General features: G+C 42.0%; 1 protein-coding gene across 4 annotated transcripts in view; it reads left to right on the top strand.

Moving 5' to 3' along the window:
* The window catches only part of MACROD2 (mono-ADP ribosylhydrolase 2), an 877,957-nt gene extending 857,386 nt beyond the window's left edge, over positions 1-20,571 (top strand). For all 4 annotated transcript variants that reach the window (XM_086460841.1, XM_086460839.1, XM_086460838.1 and 1 more), the window contains 2 exons: positions 14,684-14,767; positions 20,510-20,571. In XM_086460841.1, the coding sequence (XP_086316967.1) occupies positions 14,684-14,767; positions 20,510-20,571 (146 nt within the window). The remainder of the gene's footprint in view (positions 1-14,683; positions 14,768-20,509) is intronic.
* The last annotated feature ends 273 nt before the right edge of the window (positions 20,572-20,844 follow it).

Genomic DNA, 20,844 nt, shown 5'->3' on the forward strand with positions numbered 1-20,844 from the left:
AAACTGATTGGCCCACTAGCAGCCCTTGAAAGACTGTTTGAAATGAAACCAGCTAAGGATAGAAAACCACCTCTCCCAAGGCCTGATATTCAAATCACTTTTGTGCTGCCCTCGGGAGGGATGGCCTTTGGTTATAAGCTCCGCTCTATCAGTTGAGAGCCGGCTGCGCATGACCACAATGGCAGCACTCCAAGGACTGAACTTTAAGGATGAATGTCACAAAATGCTGCTACATGGGCTTACTCTGGGGAAAGTAATTCTGTGTACAGTATGTGATCTATGTCACCTGGAGTCCTTATTTCTTTCAGCTATTTGCAGAGTTCTTTTGTGTTTGGGCTGTGGAAGGAGCTGCATTAATTCAGAGTTAGTAAACCTGAGGACAGGCAGAAATAAAATGGATCTGAACTTTTAAGCTTGCTATAGCAAATGTGCCATGAGATTGGAGAGTTGGTAAACTGAACTTAGCAAGCTTTATTTTGGATCTATTTTCATTATACTTTCTATTGTACCATGATTGGTACACTATTAAGTCATCTCTTGGGTTATGAATTACTACTGTATTAAGGAAATTAAACTTAACTGAAGAATTTTGATGACAGGGAACATGCAGAAGGATAAGCAGGATCTTTTTAACCATTAATATTGTTATTATCATCATTAATCATTACTGCCATATAGCCACACAACACAGCTTCTAAACTGGAACTGGTAATATCATGCAAGGTGCTGTACACCATTGTCTCTACCCAAGGAACACACAGCCTAAATTTCATGGCTTTGCATGTTTATCAGCCTACTTGGAGCATCTGTTGCATGGATTTCCAACACAGTTGTGCTGTGGTCTTATACATGTATCATCTGTGACCAGCAGCCTTCCTCCAGCCCCTGCTGGTTAAAGGATAGCTCACTTATCTCTGCCAGAAATACTTGTTGCATGAATGACCAATACACACACTCATACCGGCTTCTTGCACTTCCCTTTTGTTCCTCCTTCCATGAAAATTTTTTACAAAATCAAAAAATACACATTTTACACATTTCCTTTTAAATTTGGGAGGTTTTTTACTTTTTTTTTTTGTATTTTTTTTAACAGAAATCTGATAGCTTCAGTTTGTAGTTTTGGCAACAGCCAGCAACATTTGTCTGGAAATCTTGGGTTTCTCAGGCTACGTTTGTATGACTCCCTAAAAACATGACATTTCCCATAAAACTATCTGTTCATTTAAAAAGGAAAAAAAAAAAAAAAAAAGTCATTTGAATCAGGAAAAGGTTTGTTAGAAATATTTTGATCAACTCCATGTGTGCCTTTCCAGTTGGTTCCCTGTGCAGCAGGACCACCCACTGCCTGCGGGATGCAGTAGCTGTGGTGGCTCTGGTGCGGTTTCAGGGCTGCTGCCAACTGCCCAGCCAGTCTCCAGCCTGAGCCAGGCGCTTTCGCAAGTTTTGATGGTGGGAGGCAAAGCAGCCAAAACTTCTGCAAGGTGCCACATGATGTGGTGTGACATGGAGACTTACCCTCTCCTCCTCCTTCCCCATCTTTGAGGTACGTTTGAGGCTTAAGTAAGGTTTTGTTTTATTCAGCTGTTGCATTTTTCCAAGACCGTATTCCTTGAACAAACCTAAAAACTGTGGCTGTTGTGTGTAAATGCAGATTAGCCTCTGCTGTGCAAATTCCTCATCAACTTACAGTGCACAGTACCAAGTCAAAGTTAGCTTTGCACAGTACTCCCAAATTAGGGCAGGTTTTACCAGGCTGAGGATTAGTGATACGCTGTGCTTAGGACCCTCAAAAGATTTTCAGTCGGTGCTTGGCATTGTCACAGACATTCAGTGTGAACTGAAGCAACCCATTAAGGCACAAGGCTTATTTCTCCACTACCACCCCAAGTAATCACTGCATCTGATAACTGAAAGGCTGCAGACTTTTAACTTAAAGCACATCTCATGTAGGGACCTCTTTTAGGTGCTTACATCAGAATAACGGGGTAGCTAAGTAAGCAAGATACTTATCTAGATTTGCTGTGAACTATAACCTCTTTAGGCAAAGACCACCTATTTTCTATGTAACAGGCTCTCCCCTTTTAGGATCTGTAGTATTTAAAGTAGATTCTATGTGAAAAGAGCCACACAAGGTGTTTATTTTATTTCCTTGCTTTCCTTATATGCATAAGAAATATCCTGTGCACAGTTGTGAAAAGAAGTTAAGTTTGAGTCTCCTCAGACTGTCAGATTGGTGGCTTTTAGTGCACTGAAGTGTAGTAAAAAATGGAAACTATAAGACAATATAACGTGAATTGTCTAGACCTTTAATCCTACTCAGAAAATCAAGATAGATAGATAGATATATTTACAGAAACTCAATAAATCTTGCTTTTAAGATTGTGAAATTTGCTCTTGACAGGGATGAACAAAAACATGGTTCAAGGCCAGTGACTTAATTCTAGGTGACACCACTGCTAATCCTTTATGGCTGAATCCTTCAGTTTTATCTGTGACTCTGGGAAAACGTCTGTCAAGGCTGAAGTCACTTGCACCAGGGGATTAGCACTTTTTTGCATTCTTTTGAAAGCTTCAGTAGTTCCCATGAAAGTAACAGACACTGAGGCATTTGTGGAGACTGTGGGCAGTGGCAATCCTTACTCCGGCATACAGATTCTTGCAGACCTGGACCATGAGAAATAATGCACGTCTGTAGCCTCTGATTCTGACCCTCGTGCTATGTGCTGGCAAAAGCTCTGTGTTGTCTTCCAGCTGTGGGTACTCACGAGGAGAAGAAGAGGGGAGATGATGCTGCTGGTTGACCCAAGAGTGGAACCACTGTACCAGTTTCTTTTTTTTTTCTTTTTTTCTTTTTTTTTCTAAGCCCAGAATAGTTGAAAGCTGTAGAATGACAAGACTTTGGGCATCTGCAAGTTCATGAGCTAAGAAGCGCTTCATTATGAATAAATCATAAAACATGGTCCAAATCCAGCAATCTGAAGCAGTTTACGTTGAGGAAATGCTTTTAATGAGTGCATGTCATCCTTCTTTAGCAAGACAAAAGTATGGTGCTATCAACTGCTAATACAATTATTCTCTTCTGGCTTAATTGGTAGGGGTCTTGACTTTGGTGCTAAGATCCCAAGTATAAGCCTTTAAGTTTTCTGGCACCCCATAGCAGGGGGGGTGACATTTACAGGAAGGGCTAAGTACTGCAGCGTGCCAGCCTGGGTTTCAGTACTTTTATATGGCATGTGGCATTTCCGAGTATCCTGCAGCACTGGCTGCTGTATTCTGGCTGACCTTCAGGACATCTCATTGTAAGGGACTCGGGTTAGCCATCAATTATTAAGAGGATTTTGAGATGTATCGACTTCCTCAATAGCTTCAAGGAAAATTATAGTTATCTTGTTAGACTCAAGAGTCTGCCAGTTTTCATGATAGCCACTGATTTTATTAGCAGTTCTGTAAATTCTGTTGTGGGAAAAAGAAAGCAAAAGCCATATTGTTAGTTGTAATGTCACTGAGCTTTCTGAGCACAGGTGTCATCCTTAGTGCAGTGAGAATTGGCATTGAGTTTTGAAGCCCATGTTTAGGATCCTGAATAGATGGCCTGATTTTCAAAAATGCTGAGCACATCCCAAACACCTTTTATGAAGTGAGACCCTTTGAAGCCAGCTGGAGCTGCTGGGCACTTGGAGCTTTTGAAAATCAGGATCTAAACTCCATTTTAAAGAGCTCCTAATATTAGTCACCTATTTTTGAAAATACTGATCTGTGTCTGCTGGCATCTAGAACAACCTCTGCGTTAAAAGAATGTTTGATGAAGAGAGGGGATACGATCTCCAGTGCTAAAGGGAAAAATCCTGGTCTTTTTGAAAGCATATTCTCTGTTAATAAACATATTGAGACAAAACTGAAAGTCTCCTCCCTGCCCCCCCCCCCCCCACCACTTTTTCTTAAGGACTTTTGTTCAGACTCTGTGTTATATGGTTTGTGTTTTTGGCCTCCAGTTTCTATTTGGTGCCTCGAGATATAACAGGACATTGAGGAATCTTCAATAATTTGGAGTGAAGGCAAGATGGTTGAGGAAAAAATGTGCCTAAGCTTTCCAAATTAGTTGCTCCAGTTTTCACCCAATGTAACAGTATTGGTCTAGTCATAAGCCAGCCTTGGTCTAACTTGATATTCGAATTTACTTTCTTTTGATGCAAGTAAGTCTCTGGTGTGTGTGAAATGTCTCTGATATGAAACCTAGAGTAAATTTCTGACCCCTTGTTGTTCTGCTTATGAAGTTCCCAGAGTGACCAGTAGCAGGATGGACCTCTTCAAACAGTGGGAACAAGCTAGTGTAAGGGGAAGTGTTATTAGGAATAAGGCTGTTTGGGACACAAAGAAAGCCCCTTGTACTTGTCCCCGCTCCACCAGACACAAATCTGGTGAACACTGGACCTGGGTGTCAATGTTGGTAGATGTTAGAGTTGATGAACCTGACTAAGGACTTCTCTAGAGTAACTTACTGTGGCTCTAATGCACATTGCTGGCTTTTTGCTTGTCTATGACTAGCAAGTCCTTGTGTAAGGTCCTGAAGAAGAAAAGCTGTCTGTCTGAAATGTCCTGCAATCAGAAAGCTGTTCTTGGGGGTGTCTGCTACCTGTTTTTTTTCAGGTAACTCACAAGAAACAAAGTGGCCTTTCTCTTGTAGTTATCACACTCCTCCACTGTGCTCGGGGTCTTTTCACAGGCTTTTTCCCAGACTACTAACTGGAGCCATCTCCATAGCTAAAGACTAAGTCAGGGGCTGCGCAAGGAGGGGCCACACAAGGAGGGAGACTCACTAAAATCAAGAAAAGCGGGCTGGGGGGAAGCGGGAAACAAAACAGACCCCAAAAAAATAAAAACCCCAGAATGTTACACTACTGGAGAAAGAGAGAGAAATATTCAGCTTAAAGCAAATAAGCCAGATCCCTGTTTTACAAAGCTGAGGTCAGTTGGGAAGTACTCTGGAGCTGTTTGGAGGAAGGAGGATTATGGTTCTTAGTATTCTTTGCATTACATTATCTAAATGTAAATTCTTGTCTCTGATGTAACATCCTAGTTAGACCCTAGAATTTATGAACCAAACAAAGGAATAAATGCGAAAAAGTTGAGAAGAAAAAATCTGCAGCTCTGTCTTTGTGTAATTCTTACTGAGAGCTGATATAAATGGAAGACAAATCAAAGGCAACAATAGCACTGCACATTTTATCTCACATCCTGTGATGCATATTAGTGTTGTTTCCCATTGTGAGCCAGAAAGAACATTTACAATTTTAGAAAACACTGCATAATGGCTCTCTGCAAGGAAGAGAAGCAAGCATATGACTGCCAGTACTGACACTTGCTTTTTCCTGGCCTGCAAAATTGCTTTTCTGGAAGCTCTTTTAGAGCAAAACTTTTCTACCCCACATTGTGAATTATGAATTTGGTCTTAGAATTTTCCCCAAAAAATAGAGCAAATAAACCTTACTGATTTGGTAATCTAAATCCAGTCTTTAGCCTTGCCAGTAAATACTGGCCAAGCCAATCATCATGTGGCAATACGCTCATACGGTACAGATGATAACACCCAGGATGGTGGATTACTTTTTTCTAGAAGCAACCCACAGGAGTTGTCTTTTCCGTTGTGCTTTTCAATGTTTGGAAATACTCTTCACTTCGTGGGAGAAGGTGAGTGTCAGGAGGACGGGTTGGTATTTCAGGTGTTAAAAACCAGCTACACTATCGCTGTCTGGCTCTGCACCTCCCTCACTCCCCAAAGTGTCAGTGGTAAAAGCTGTTTTTTAAGACAGGCCACTAAAATGGATAGGAGAGCATGATTGCCACCACGGAGCTGAAATGCCTGTGGTAGCAGCTAGGTTGTTCTAGCTTGTCTCAGTTTGGAAGTAGGTGGCATACAATTCCCTCTGGCAGCGCTGTAATTTGTGGATTCTGGTCCTCTCATGGCTTGTTTCTATATACTCTGTGTTCAGAGGAGGATGTGGTTATTGCCTGCTGGCATAAGGCAGCTGGAGGTTAGATCACCCCTTGATCTGATGTAGTTCTGTTATTTCCTGGGGAAACATCTTACTCCACGTCATTGTTGTAAAATTTTGTTCTTATATTCATCCAGTTATCAGCAGAAATTAAAAATGGCATCCACACTTAGGAGGTAATATAGCACTTGCAATATGTTTGCTTTCCCTCCCAGGCCTTTGAGGCTGGCTGGTGTTGGCTCACTCACTACTGTAGAGGGGGATGCCAGGCTTTTGCCAGAGAAATGGGGGCAGCAATCAGCATTAATGACATCCTCTGACAGCAAAAGCCGCACGAATCTCCAGAAGCCAGACTTCAGCAATGGCTTCTCTCCACAGGGCGCAAGGCGCTTCCTGAGCAGAATGGGGAGCATTGCCTTGGGTAATACATCCAGCGCCATCATCTATCACTCAGTTCTTCCCTTCTTTACAGTGGGAAAACAACCCCCAGCCATTTATTTACGAAAAATTGCTTACTGCTCTTGAATGTAAATATAGACACACAAGAGTGCCTCTGTATGTGTGGTTTAAACATCTGTTACATTTTGATGAGTCACCATCCAGGTCCGAAACCACAGCCCCGGAACAGGTGAGGAGCTCAGTAGCAGAATCAGTCTTTTAGAGCATATTTGTGTCTATATCACCATTTAGTTAAAGCTGACTGTAAAATTTTGGCTTTGAAGGAGTCAGAGCAGAGCTCAGTTAAAAAAAAAAGGGCTACAGTTCTTTAATTGTTTTTGAAAAATTATCATTATTGAATGTGTGTAGGTAGAGGAAAAAGATAAGTATCATCTGTAAGGTCTTTGTTATTGAGTGCTGCCAATTGCCACCTCTTTTCAAGCAAATGAGTTTTGTATTATGTTCAGCTTGGTTTTAGGAAGCTAACAGGTTTCTAAAAAAGTAAAACGGAGTGTTTGGTCAGGACGTGATGAGCCTTTAGAAGTGCAAGTACTCTTTCCAAATAGCAAGTCATTTCAGCTGGGTGTGTGGTATACTCACCAACTTTTTAATGAGGTTTGGTTTTTTTGGTGTTCGGGGTTTTTTAATTAATTTTATTTTTCATGCTGGCTGTTAGATCTTTATATCACAAAATGTTTGAAAACTACAGCATACCTGTAAGGTCACATGTATTAGCAGAACTTTAACTTCATGCTCTTCTCCTTGTTATGAGTATTCTGTTTTATTTTACTCTGCAAAATTTACATTTTGGTCTCTGGATAAATAACAGGAAAGAGTCTTTCTCCCACACTGTATATTATTACTGCCTTTCAGGTAGATCTATACACCCTCCTTATTGCTGCTGTTCCTTGCTACTTTTTCATTCCTCATCTACTTGGCAATAGTCTCCTTGAAAAGCAATTGAACAGAATATTTTCCAAGGCTACTCTTTGACTCAGCAGTAATCTCTTTCAGAAGCAGTGACCCCAGAAATAAATGATTGCAGCCATAAGGGTGAGCAGCCCCGCCTGTACGTTATCAGAAATTCAAGCGAAGCCTCCTTTTGTCCTGTGCAGATGGCGTGCTTTTTCACCCCATTATCCTCTCCGCTGTAGCCGGGGAGCGGGGACTTCATAAAAGATGAGGGTGTTTGTCTGAAAGGAACTTTTCTAACTTCCAGTTCTTGGGCAATTTGCTATTTGTGTCCTCTCAGGTTCTTACGCTCTCCCTCCCCACCCTTTCCTTATAATTTCTTTTATAAATATTGTTTCTATTCACTTCCAGCGTACACCTAGTTCTCGTGCAGCTGCTCAGGGCTGAGGGCTGGTACAGTCTCTTCTGTTTGGAGTGGCTCCTTTGGAGGGAAACCGAAAGTTTGTTTCCCTTTTCTGAAATAAATAGTGTAGCATTTGACAAACTGGCCTTCTTAGGAGATCCAGGACCTCTTTGCTTTCAGAGTCTATTGCTTTGCTGCGGTTGCCTCAAGATCATTTGAAATGCTAAGAAAATACAGTGAATGCAGGATTGAAATGGAATAGGGGCACAGCGTGTGCTGATGGAAAATCCAGTGTCAGCACGAGCTGTTAAGTTGTTCGTGTTGGAGGGGAAAGCAAGGCCTATTAAAGCCATTGGACTCCCAGATAGGTTCTTCAAAATTAAGGACCAAGTCCTCATCCCACGTTAGTGGTGCAAAGAGGACTTAAACTTGCTGTACAAGGACAGCTGGAGACAGACTAGGTACATGGTAATGAGCACAGTGAGTGTGCAAAGAAAATAATGCTGCGATGGGAGTGGAGGTGTGGGTATCGTTCTGACAGCCGGCGGTCATTCAGCAGGCTTGCTCCCATGGCTGCAGAATTATAAAAAACATTTCTGAATGCCCATCATTCCCCCTGGTGAAAGCTGAGCCTTAGCAGACCTGGAGATTTCCTGTGGCTTACACAAAAGGGTCCTCCAGTGCTGTAATTCCTCACAGCTACACAGCTTTTTAGGATCAGGAAACTAGTGATTAGGAACTGAACCAAATCACTTACGAATTTCATAAATGTTTGAAGGTGGCAGGGGAAAATGACAGAATGTGAAAGGTAAATAATCATGCCATTTCTATTCATTCAGAAACCCTTCACTTTTAAAATACTGCTGAGCATGCTATCTGCCTTATTTGCAGGTAGGGAAATGGAACACGAGGGCTTTGGAAGCCGTTCAGGACAGGTGATCTATTAGTTTGAATACAACCAGGCAACATTTTAGTTGTGTTAACAGCCAGCAACTAAGGAATGTGATGTAAGCTTCTGGGTGCTCCGATTCAGATATCCCGTGCTGCAGACTGCTTCTCTGACAGAGGTTTCACAGAAAGAATGTCCGGAAAACAGCAACGTGGCGTCTTACACAGCTAAGGCTTTTTCAGAATAAAAAAAAAATCAAAAAGGGCTTTTCTTAAGACGGTATGGCTTTGTACTCATCAAGAGCCTGCTGTGTGCAGGTTTATCCTGTTGTTACAGAGAAACAAAAGATACAAAGAGCTCCTGATGGGCATTAGCGATTTGAGAGATGCCCAATTTGTGTGGGTCTTGTGGACCATATTGCTGAGAGACAATCCTCACTACCCTCCCGTTCCCACCTTTAGGGAAAATGAGGCATAATGAGATTTACTAACAGTATGTTTAATAAAGGACTGGAAGGGGATAGGGATAAGCGGATCTCAGACACTTTTAAATCGTGTTAAAAAAATTGTGGTTCAGCTTGAGCTGGAGATAACAGTGGCTGGAAGCAGTGCAATGCCTTTAGGTACAGTTGCGTGCACAAACACAGAATGCTGAGATGCTGCACACTACACTGGAGGGAGAGCTTCATTGCACTGGGTTACTCTGGGAGACAAAGCCAAAATGCCAAAAGGGAGGGTAAACACTCCATTTAACGATGAAGGGGCTGCAACATGAATCCCAACAGCCCACGTATGGCATTAAGAAATGATGCTCAGTGCCTTCGAAAGCCTGGCAAACTAGTGCCCTGGCCAGCACACCCTTCTCTGAAATCTGCATCCTTGAGTTTTGTTTTCATCTCTATGGTGCCTAATTGCTCGGCATGTTTTTTTGATCAAGGTAGAATATTTCTGATTTAACAGATGGAGATGTTTGTTTTTAACGAAGCTGCGCTGAATAGCGAGAGGCACCTTTGCGGCAGTGCCATTCCTCCAGATTTGGCACTGTCGTGCTCGACCTGTGTGTTGCAGAAGGATAGCGAGGGGGAAAATTGCCCGCTGACTTGAACATAACAAAGTACAGATGGACTGTGATTGCTGCGTTTGTTCGAGAGCCCCAAGAGCAGCAGGTTGGGTAGTTTTACATGTAGAGCCATACAAGACGACAGTATAAATCTTTTAAGTGGTAGAATGTGGTCTGGTTAAAAGGGTCAGTCATCCCAGATGGAGGTGTTGGAACAGGAGTCAAACTGAGCCCTTACATCATGGACAGCTTCAGTGTCTAAGTGAAGCAACATTTTTAATGCTACTCAAATACAGCAGTAAACAAAGTACGTGAAGGCTTGACAGTCACATTAGCAAAGAGCTACAGTGAAATGACTGGGAAGAAAGAAAAAGCAGCTCTGGCTATTTGCAGAGCAAGGAAAATGGAACTGGTTTTGACAGATAAGACAATGCAGCTGTGGGTCAGAAGAACTTTGTCTATCTTTCTTGTTGCTGCAGATGAAAAATGGTGCCTTCAAATTTTAACCAGAGAAATTTGGATTTTTAAAGAGCCTCCGTCTCTCAGAGTCTCCCAATTAGGGGAAGCATATTTACAGCTAAACTCAAAATAATAAATTTTATTTAGTGGGTATGAATCAGGGAAATCTGGATTGTTCAGAATAGCTGCAGTGTGGTTTTCATATTGCATAATGACAGGGGTGATTTTTTCAAAGTATATATCATGAGTAGAAGCAATTGCTCTACAAATAATTTACCGCTAATGAATATCCCCTGGTTGCAAATTGTCCGTGGGCAGGATAGTATTTTATTGGCATTCCTGGGTTAACACCTGAAATAGCTGGGCAGACATGTTACAGGAATAATGACCTTGCCATTTTGCCTGTAAAAATAGAAGTAGTTGTGTGGACTGTTGTATTATTGCTAACTCTTTTCTTCCTCAAATATTCAGAATAATCTTAGGGCCAGGTTTTCCCACTTAGTTGCAAGATTTCTAAAATTGGGTAATTTTTGCAATTTAAGTTATCTTGGTGTTGCATGAAACCTGTTTTTCTTTTTGTCTTAAAGCTAGTCTGCGACCTTATAACAAGCTGGGAACTAATAGCAGAAATCCAGATTCCTGATTCAGAGCCCGCTTGACAATCCCTTACCCACACCCGGTGTGAGGACTCTGCCAAAGCTGGTCTCAAAGGCCAGGCTCTGGTGAGACAGCCCAATCTCCCAGGCTTCCTCAATAGTCAGCAGAGAGAAATAAACTCCCTTAAGGTGGGCAGCTTAGAGCAGAAACCCAGTTCAGGCACCTTCCAGGAATGATTCATCAATTCTAGGGAGACTACATTGGGATTTTGCTTTGAATTACCTGGGAGAGGAACCTGCCTCTCTCTCCTGATTACAAAGGCACCCTTCAGTACACAGCAAAGCCTTGCTGATGATCAGGTGAAAATGAGTTTATGGATTGCTCTGTGTTACAGCTTCTAAGCCTGCATAGTTGCCTGCTTTTATCACTTGAAATAGATGTAAACCTTGTACACAGGGTTACACTTTTTACTTATTAGGATTTATCAGGGATGTGGAGAATAGATGTGTGACTTCTGTACTTGGGCACTTTTAAAGTTGATGCTAATGTACCAACAACCACCAAAACTTCATGTTAATCTGGTGAATTGTACATGAATCTGGAACCACATTTCTCTAGAGAAAGAACAGTGTATTAGCTGTAACCACGTGGAACTATTGACTGATTGTGACTATAAGGGAGAAAAAAAGATGAAATAACAGTATAGAGATTTCTGTCTTCCTGGTATATACCCATCTTATGCATTTCAAAAGGCTATGAGCCATCCTTGCCTGTGCCAGGAGCCTGTTGTCACTTAGTGCTAGGCTGGTTGTGTAACCAGCCTGCAAAGGGTTCAGGTAATGAGCTCTGTCAGGAGTGCAATTGGAAATGGTAATTGAAATTGAAAGTGGTATCTCCCAGGCTCCCTCCCCTTCGGTAACTCCTAGCTCCAGCTGAGAGACCTGAAATACCTCGCTTGTTTGTGCTCTAACCTGAAGCAATCAAAACAAGGGGGTGAGGGGAGGCCTCTAGAATAAATTGGTTGTCAAGGCTGTTCTGGTATTGATCAAGTTCTGCTGTTTACGTGAAATGGGCTCATTTCTGTGTGGCACTCAGTTTTACTGCATGGCAGGGAAGAAGGTTTTTGGTTAATACCCTTTCCACATGCATGGCAGTATAGTGAATGCTTTCGTGTCCCCCCCCCCAATAATAGTAAGGGAAGAAATGAAGATTTATATTAACGAAGCCTGAAAGTCTTCTTGAAAATTGGACAATATAATGTGCAAGCCTTCTCCCAAGGTTTGTAGTGGTGCTTGGCTTTGTTAATGCTTAAAATATCTGCTGCCTTGTTGTCCCTGAACATTGTTTCCCCGCTATCATTTTCTTGCTGACGATATCCAACAATCAACATACAGTATTAAAAAAAACCCTGATACGGCCATAATCCCCTTCTAGAAGGGGTGGGGAATCAGCTATTCAGACTTGGAAAGAAGATGAAAAACACACCTTAGTGCTCTTCTGACAATGTTCAGGGCCCTAAACTTCTCAAAAAGTAATTTTGCAAATTTGCTGCTACTGTTGTTACTCTTTCCAGCCTCTTTCTGGGGCTGCCCACCCCAAGAGGTGAACCTGTAGCTTTTGGTATTGAAGGCCCTCGACACCTTCTGCTTTCGTCCCTGCAGTGGCAGCCCTAATTAGCACATGTGCACATGTGTGCACACGTACGCGTATGCACAAAATGTCTTCTCTTTAATTAGGCTCTGTCTTCACCTAGTGCCTTGCCAATAATCCTTCTCACCTGTCAGCTGTATGAGAGATCTCTGAAATTGAAAGCGAGAAGCCTTTCAGCAGCATGGTGAAGCCAGGCGTGCCGGCTAGTAAATGGGAGATCTTGAGATAGGGCCTGGGAGCTTCAACGTGGGCATCTTTAGTTGACAACAGGAGGGTGACTAGGTATCTCTAGCTGTTAGAGAAGCTGGGAGCCAAGACATAACCTGTCATACCGTATCTGCTTTGTTTGGTTAATAGACTGTGTTTAGAGGAGGCAAAGTCGGGTTCAAGAGGCATCAGCTGCCAGTCGGAGTGAGTTGGTATTTAGCTGGAATACCAAATCCCTACATCAGACGTCTGAGTGTCTTGGTGGAAAGGGCTGCAACCCCTGCAGGCTGCACTCATAGTAGGACAGTTGATTTTCCAAAATTTTGCTTTTCATAGAGCTGCTTCCCCCAGCTAATCAAAATGTTGCACAACCTGAATTTCAGTGTGTCTTCCTTGATTAATCAGTGCTTTTATAGCCACCCAAATTTCATACTGATTTTGCTAGAAGTCAGGCAGGGATTTTGAACACACCTTCTCAGCCTTGTGCTTGACAAGTTCCTGCAGTGCATGCACACTTATGATCGGGTGACCCGGATTTATCCTTTGTGTGAGCCAAACAGAGCCATGGGAGAGCACTGGGAAAGGTTAGGCATGTTGGTGCTTAAGAAACCTCAGGAGAAAACCACGCTTACTCTCCTGAATTTGCTGGAGAAGCATCAGGGATTTGACACACCCGCAAAGGGGCCATCTCAGGCATTCTCTGACGTGCGGGGCTCACAGTCACAGATGTTTACAGGCATTTTGTTTGTTTGTGTGGGAAAGTGATTTTAAACTGGTGAGGAAGAGGTAGAGCTGGTGATAGGATGATCCACTGAAGGATTTCTGCAGTAGAAGTAAGATGTAATAAAATGATGGGTGACGTCTCCATCACTGTTAAGTCTTTCATCGCACTTTCCCCCACACTTGCTCAGATTACTAAATGACATTCCAGTGGCTACTGTTTGTTGGTTTCTGTATGTGCTGGGTCCTTGCTTTAGCATTTTGATGCTTGGTAGGACCCATAGATAGTGGACTGGAAGTTGCCTGTGAAAATAGCATTGCCAACAAAGCGAGCACAGAGGAGACTAAAATCTCTCTGACAATGTGTTGGCTTGCAGATACAATTATAAGGAAAACTTCAGTGGTAGATACGTGTTTATGGACAAAATAACTGTAGTGCACTGAAGTGCATTTAAAAAAAAATCCACTGTAGACTTTCACAGAAAGGGGAAGGAGGTGTTTGTGGGGCTGTGAACATTTTATCTCTGTTGCTAAAGAGGCGAATTATTTCAGCTGAAGAAGAAACCATTTTTGAGATGTCTCGATCCTTGCTACACTTTGTTGTCTCATACTAACCACCCAATTGTCTGGATGGCTTGGCAATCAATAACATGACATCCTGTAGTTCAACCACAGCATAGGTGCAACAGGCTTTATAGCAGCCACAAAAGTAGAGTAGTAGTGTGATAGAAATTAACTAAAAATTGGCTTCTCAGCACCCTAAATAGGAGAACTGCATACAAAACAGCAAAACCACTTTTTTTTTTTTTCCATTTCAAATATTGTTAGGAGATTGAATCTAAGCTTTCAGACAAGCCTGAGGCAGAAGAGATAAAATGTTGAGTTACAGTGATAAAATGCGTTTTCCTAAATTCAAATTCTGGTTTGTGTCTGACTACCTGGTGTATTTGAACTCTCAACTGTATCTATTTTTATTCTGCTAGCTAGAGAAATTTTGTAAGTGTGATTAGGTCCCCATCATATATTGCATTTTATGAACAGAGAGATTCTTAAAAAATGATGAGAAAAGAATGGCAGGGCGGAAGAAGCACACACCATGATGTGGTTTTAACAATCCCAGTTAGAAAAGAGTGCAGATCGGTACAAATATTTAAGCAATTATTTTTCAAACCATGTTCCTCCTTGTCTATCCTCTGCCCTTTTCTCTAGTGGCTGCAGCTGTATAGCAGCAGAGTCTGTAAAGGTAAGAGCATGCCAGAAGAAAAGTAAAAAATCCAGGCATATGGAGTCTGAGAACTATACATTAATGGGGTACTGTAAGTATTGATTTTTCTCCTTCTTTGGCTTGTCTTATAGGGATGCAAGAGAAAGAGGAAACTTCTGTGGAGCCTATGGAAGTTGACCTCACATGTGAAGCAGCAGATGTTTCAAATAAGGATGGTAAGTTCTAATAATTTAATTGCTCTGAAGTGGATGCTTAGCATGCCTTTCTGGGGTTTGTTTATACAGTCCCCCCCCAAAATAGGAGTTCTATTTATAATCTCTTCAACTGAGTCTCCTTAAGAGTTTAAACAATCTCTGCTGTCTTGGAAGTCTGGTGGAGGTACGTTTCAGTGCCATAGCCCTGCGTTTCTAGTTGTCTGGGTTTATGTGTTCAATTGGTATTGGCTTACCTTTTAACTAAACAATATTTTAGGCCCACTGTAATTTTGGTCTGCTGTCAAATTGGCCGAGATGTGTGTGGTCTCAAACAGGAGTCAGAAGATAATATTTTGATGATTTCTGTGCTAGTGCCTGAGTCCATCATGGTACAAGCATTGGCTGTATAACTACTCTGAACTTGTATGTTGGTCTCCTCCTAGCTCAGAGCTGATTTCCCTTCCTCCTCCTCCTTTGGAGTCCCTGCTCGATCTGGTAGCAGATGGAAGTTCTCTCCCTAGAACATTTAGTACTGATAAAACTGTCACGATTTGGTGACCCAGCATCAGTTCCAGTCATCTGGATGTGGACATCTCCTGACTTGGAAATGAATTTTTTTTGCCATTGACCTCAGTGAGCAGATGACCCAGCTGTCTGGCCAAGTCCCGGCAAGCGCTCAGTACCAGGATGCTGTGCCAGATCTGAAGTGCCTAACATAGTCACAAACAAAAAAAAATTGTCCTTGTAGGCTCTTGCTGTGTGTAAAGAAATAATGGTTGAGATCAGTGTCCTGGTGCTTAGGTTTTGGTGAGGCAGGCCCTTTATCGCTCCTCTAGATTGTCTCTTATAGCTTAACAGAGCCTCGTAAGGGGTTTTCTTGGTTTTTACACAAAGGGTCATTTTCACTGCTCCAAACAGCAGTGGGTTTGGAATTGGGGTTCCAGTCCTCGTTTTATTATTGCGGACTCCTCTCTGTAGCGAAGGCTGATTTTTAACTCCTCCTTTAACCTCTTCATCATTGACATAGTATAAATTCAAGGCATACTTTTCTAGATCTCAAAGACAGAACAATTATGCTCTTTTTCATATTAGTTACACAAAGAATCTAATGCTGATTTCCTTTCTCTGATGTCAGATCATGCTGTAGCGTTTGAATCAGTGGCTGATTTAGATGCTGGCCTGTAGGGAAGTTTTTGCAAGCACAGGGAAAGAAAGCATGCATAATGGATTTTTCTTTTTAAAAAAATATTAGAGATTATGCTATTACTAGTAAGTGTGCAGAATAAAGCTAAATCAGCCTTCTTTCCTCATCCTCTGAACAAACAAACTAAACAGTCATAGTCACATTAAAATATTTGAATTTTGAATCCCTGGAGTGGTCTGGACTACTTAGTGAAAACAAATCCAAATTTACTAAAAGGATATTTTAAGGGATAGCGCTGGAAAGAAAAGAGATCATACAGCTCTTGTAATGTGTGCCGTAGCACAGCACAGCTGGATCAGCTGACAGCTTCTGAAAATATGATCTTTACAGGTTTCTTTGTTTTAAATCTTTCTTACTTTGTACGGTCTTCTACATATAGCTCATCTTGTTACTTCCTTTTCTGTGAACTTTCTAAGTTATGTGAAAGGACAGCAAAAGGGTGTTTGCTAAGGCTGCAGATAAGTACTCTGCTGTTCAGGGAAGTCTTCATTTCTCTACAGCTTAAGTTGCTGTTAGGATTATGTTACAGGGTGTTTTTTCTTATGGTTATACATGTGTTTAAAAAATCAGAACAGAGGAAGACTCTAACTCCCCATGTTCTGCTGAAGGGTTAAGTTTTGCTGAAAAAAAAGCCCTAACATTTTTAAATGTACTGGGTACTAGTTGAGATTTTAAAAAAGGAAAAAGGTTCTCTTTGACAGTAATTTTTATGTAAATTGCCTATTTTTTCTCTGGTCCCCTTCCTTCCACCCCAGGAGAGCTCATCACTTCACAGCTGAATGCACAAGCATATATCACCAGGTACCCTTTGGCAGCCCAGCTCTTGTGTTTTAATTTCATGTACCATGTCACAGCAAAAAGTGGTTTAGAAATGCAGAGAGTTTAGACAGCTCTAGGTGGATTTCGATATTGGTTCATCTAGTGGGCAGGGCCGTGATAGTGATATATTTCAGAAATTGTTGTTATTTGAAAGCTGGGTGTGATTCTCCATCAGGAAAGCTGTCAGAGGGTGCGTGCTTAAGCCTGAACAGGGACGTGGATAGAGAGATATGGGTTGCTACTGGCAATCTCCATTGCCCACCAGAGTGAACACCCCTGGATATTAAATTTCTTGTACCCAGGACAGATTTGCTGATTAGTATTTTTTAATGATGACTGACCCCCACCTTTGGTTTCGTAGATGGTGTTTCCCTGTTGGCAGCCTTTTTTTATTCTCTTTTTTTTTTCTTTTTTTTTGTTTTATGCCACCAAAGCTTTAAAGATTATGTAGGTAGATGTTAGTTTCCAGCTGGTATTAGGTAGATCGAACTCTTTGCTCCTTTCATAATGAGGTTACACATTTGCCTTTTATATTTCGAGCTTGTGCAAAGCTGCATCCTGACTTGCTGACACAATAGGAGAAAAGCAAAAGATGAAGGCAGTGTCAAACCTGAAATTTCCCATTTTTTAATAAGCTCATGAATGTGCCATCAGCAACCTGACCTTCATGTGATTCACCAAAGCAATATAAAAGCAAATTCTCAACAGCTGACACCCTCATGCTTTTTGTGGTGTTAATGTAATAGCCAAAAAAACAAGTAACTACCGAGTAAACAGGTGGACATGTTTCATCACCACACAGCGGGTTGAATTCAAGATAGATGGTTTTCTTTCTAGGCAGTCTGGAGTTTTAGCTGAATGTGCTATAGCCAAGTTATGTGGATGCGAGGGGGAAACATTGTTTAGGAAGTGGCTGAAGAAGTAGGTTATGCTTGCAAGTAAAAGTCTGACCAAGCTCCTCTTTAAATCAAGACAGGAATATTGTGGTGTCATCTGCCACCCGTGTCTACAGCATAATATCCTGGGGTGGGGAAATGCGCTTGCTCTCTCGCAGGCGACTCTAAACTTGGTTTTCCAGTCTCCCATTTGCCTGTCTTCTCTACTTAGATACTACACTGTGACTCCTGGCTAGCTGACCTTTAAGCATGTAGCTTTCTTGCAGGGGAGAGGTGGGATGCCATGCTGCTGACACACAGCCACAGGGTCAGCAGCAACTGCAGTGCTTTGATGGATGTGAACTATTTACTGGGTTGTTTCTTCTCTCGTGGAGAACTTGCTTGCTTTTGAGGGGAAGTCCTTCCCTGATCATAATTTGAGAGCTACTAAGCAGCTCACAGATTGAGAGAGGAGGTGCAGACAGTCCTCTCTGATGGGCCAAAATTTAAGGGAAAGCAGGCAGGAAGAGTGCATTTGCGTCCATTTCCATTGTGCAAAAATGTCCGGTTTTGGCATAAAAAGCCCCACATGAAGCTGCAGAAAGGGGAGCAAGTAAAACTGAGTTTAGGAGATACTCACCCTCCTTGAACTTCAGGTGCTTTGCTGAGCTGCTGGCTGTTGTAGTATATTACGGCAGGTGCAAAAAGACTACTAGTGTAAGTTAGCAGTGTAACACCTCTAAAAGCATTGTTTAACAGGGAGAAGGCCAGCTTTGGCCTTTGCAGTGCAATCAGAGGTAGTGCGTCCAGGGCTAACGACATGGTTCTGACGGTAACTTGTGCTGGGAGGCAATGAGGGCTGTGAGTCACATCCTCGCTGTTCCAGTGACAGCTCTTCCATCTGCTCCTGCAGTAGGTGCTTCGCTGCTGTCTTATTTTCTGGCTAAATATAGAGGATTGTGTAGGTGGCTTTGTAGTGACATCTGTTGTTGGGGTTCACCCAGTGGTCTGCAGAAGCTTATCCTTCAGTTAAATCTTCCTGTCCCTACCAGTGTTAATGCAAAGAGCCAAGCTTAGGAAAAAGCTAATAGTGAACCCACCAGTGCCTTAGCGCTTGTGAGCCACCTTTCTGCTGTGGCATGCACGGCGGCTGCTTTTCGCAGCAGTGATGCAGGATGCCAGGCTGCCATTTCCATTGCAGAGCAGTGGGACTCAGTGATTCCTCTTGCTTCCCTGCTGGTGAGGGCTCCAGGTCCCATGCCTCTGCCGGGGCTCCCCTATGCTTTTACGTTGCCCTTAAGGCATTCCTGGGCAGTTTGCAATTTGACCCCTTCTATATGACATGCGATCAGCATGACAGACAGGGGTCAACTGCTCATAGCCATAAAAAAAAGACAGAGAGAGAGATGTACTCATCTGGGAGGCTGATGGATCCTAACCTCAGGTTTCATATCAAGCTTTAGTGTTGCAGGAGACCTCTGTAAAACGTGAGTGAAGCCTGATGGTATTTTCAGAAAACCAGCCAGTGAAACTGGACGACATAACAAGGCTGAGAAAGACACTGTCATCAGTGCGCAGCAGCCTTCCTTTAATGATTTTTTATTAAGCATCCTGTCTTTGCTATGCAAATGCATGTAAAGAACACAACATCACTAAATGTGATGCGCATCAGAGCTCCGTAATCAGGAGCAGATACTTTTCTTATTATTCATTGCATACATCCAGGAAGCCATTATGGTATCTGTTCTGCATATGGGTGATGAATAATTTACAAATAATTCATCAAAACCCTAACAGGTGTATTGACATGATATTGACTCAAAAAGAGATCATACTGCCTGGCTGCTGGAAGTAGCATAGTTACTGATGTTTGGCTTTTTTCCCCTCCCCACTTCCATCTTCCCTTAGTTGCCAAATCTTAGTTTTCAAATTCAGATTTGAGGTTTTTTCCACATCACCCACGCGAAATTACTCTTAATCTGCAGTTGATAGCACAACATAAAGCAAGGTTAAAGAAAGAGAAAAAGTCTTAATGAGTCCATTCAAATTCATTGCAGAACAGATACTAAGTACTAATCTTGAAAATGCACACGCTGAAGTATCCCTTTTGTATTTAGCCTAGATAGGACCAGTCACACCAGCCATAGTTTAGATTTTATTTTTGTCAAAGGACATAGTGAAATGAGTTTAAGCCTTCTATTTAAATTACTCCTTATTTTTTAGTAATTTTAAATGAAAAAGAAAAAATTGGTTCTGTAAATAGATAGTACACAAGCGAACTAGTATGTGTAGGAGGATAGTGATCTTACCCCTGAATCCTCTCTTAGGCTCCAGCAATTTGCAGTTCAAGGACACCTGGAGGCAGCAGCAGCATCTCTGTAACTGGAGATGGATCCGCATTCAGCCTGCAGCTCAGCCCCTAATCCTGCCAGGGACTTCATCAGAAGCCTGTGGATGTTCGAATCAGAGGGTCAAGACCACTTAGCCCAATGAAACACTAAATCACCTTTTGGAGATACGTGTATCTCTGCCTGTGGCCTACAGAGACAGAGGAGGGTCCTTGAGCTGGGTAACTCGGTTGGGCACCAAAGTCAAACAGGATGGATGGAGAGCAAAGGGAAAACCTAGATCTAGAGGCTTGAATCTCTAGCAATGCTGAAGCCTACGCCCTGTCAGGACTGCTCGTCAGGGTTTCTGGAACCGCAGGTTAGGATGGCTGGCCTGAGAGACCTTTTTGCGGATTTACAGTATAGAATTTTTAATGCAATAAATGTCCCCTTTGGGTTAGAAGCGGTTATGGCTCAACGTGATAAACTTAACAAGTATCATGAATAGAATTTTATGACTGTCTTATTTTGTTTTCAGCTGAAATGAATAGACAAGTTGAAAGTATAAATGATCCTACGGAAAAAGAACAGGAAGCTTAAGTAACAGGTAAGACCTTTATGGCTATTTTTCCCTCACATTTTCTATTCAGTTTCTGTTTGAAAACTTGCTTTAAAAATGACCTTAATTAAAGGTAGATTTTACAAAAAAAAAAAAAAAAAAAAAAAAAAAGAGGAAGACAGAATACAAATAAAAAGAAATTGACTAATATGGCCCATCTTACACCAAAACATGAAAATAGCCAGTAGACTTGATTTGTCAAGTAAATATTACAGTAGCAGTCTCCAACTCTAATGGATTTAGGCAGTGCACAG

The sequence above is a fragment of the Leptosomus discolor genome, chromosome 2 (assembly GCF_034619465.1).
Source record: "Leptosomus discolor isolate bLepDis1 chromosome 2, bLepDis1.hap2, whole genome shotgun sequence".
Taxonomy (NCBI): Eukaryota; Metazoa; Chordata; class Aves; order Leptosomiformes; family Leptosomidae; genus Leptosomus; species Leptosomus discolor.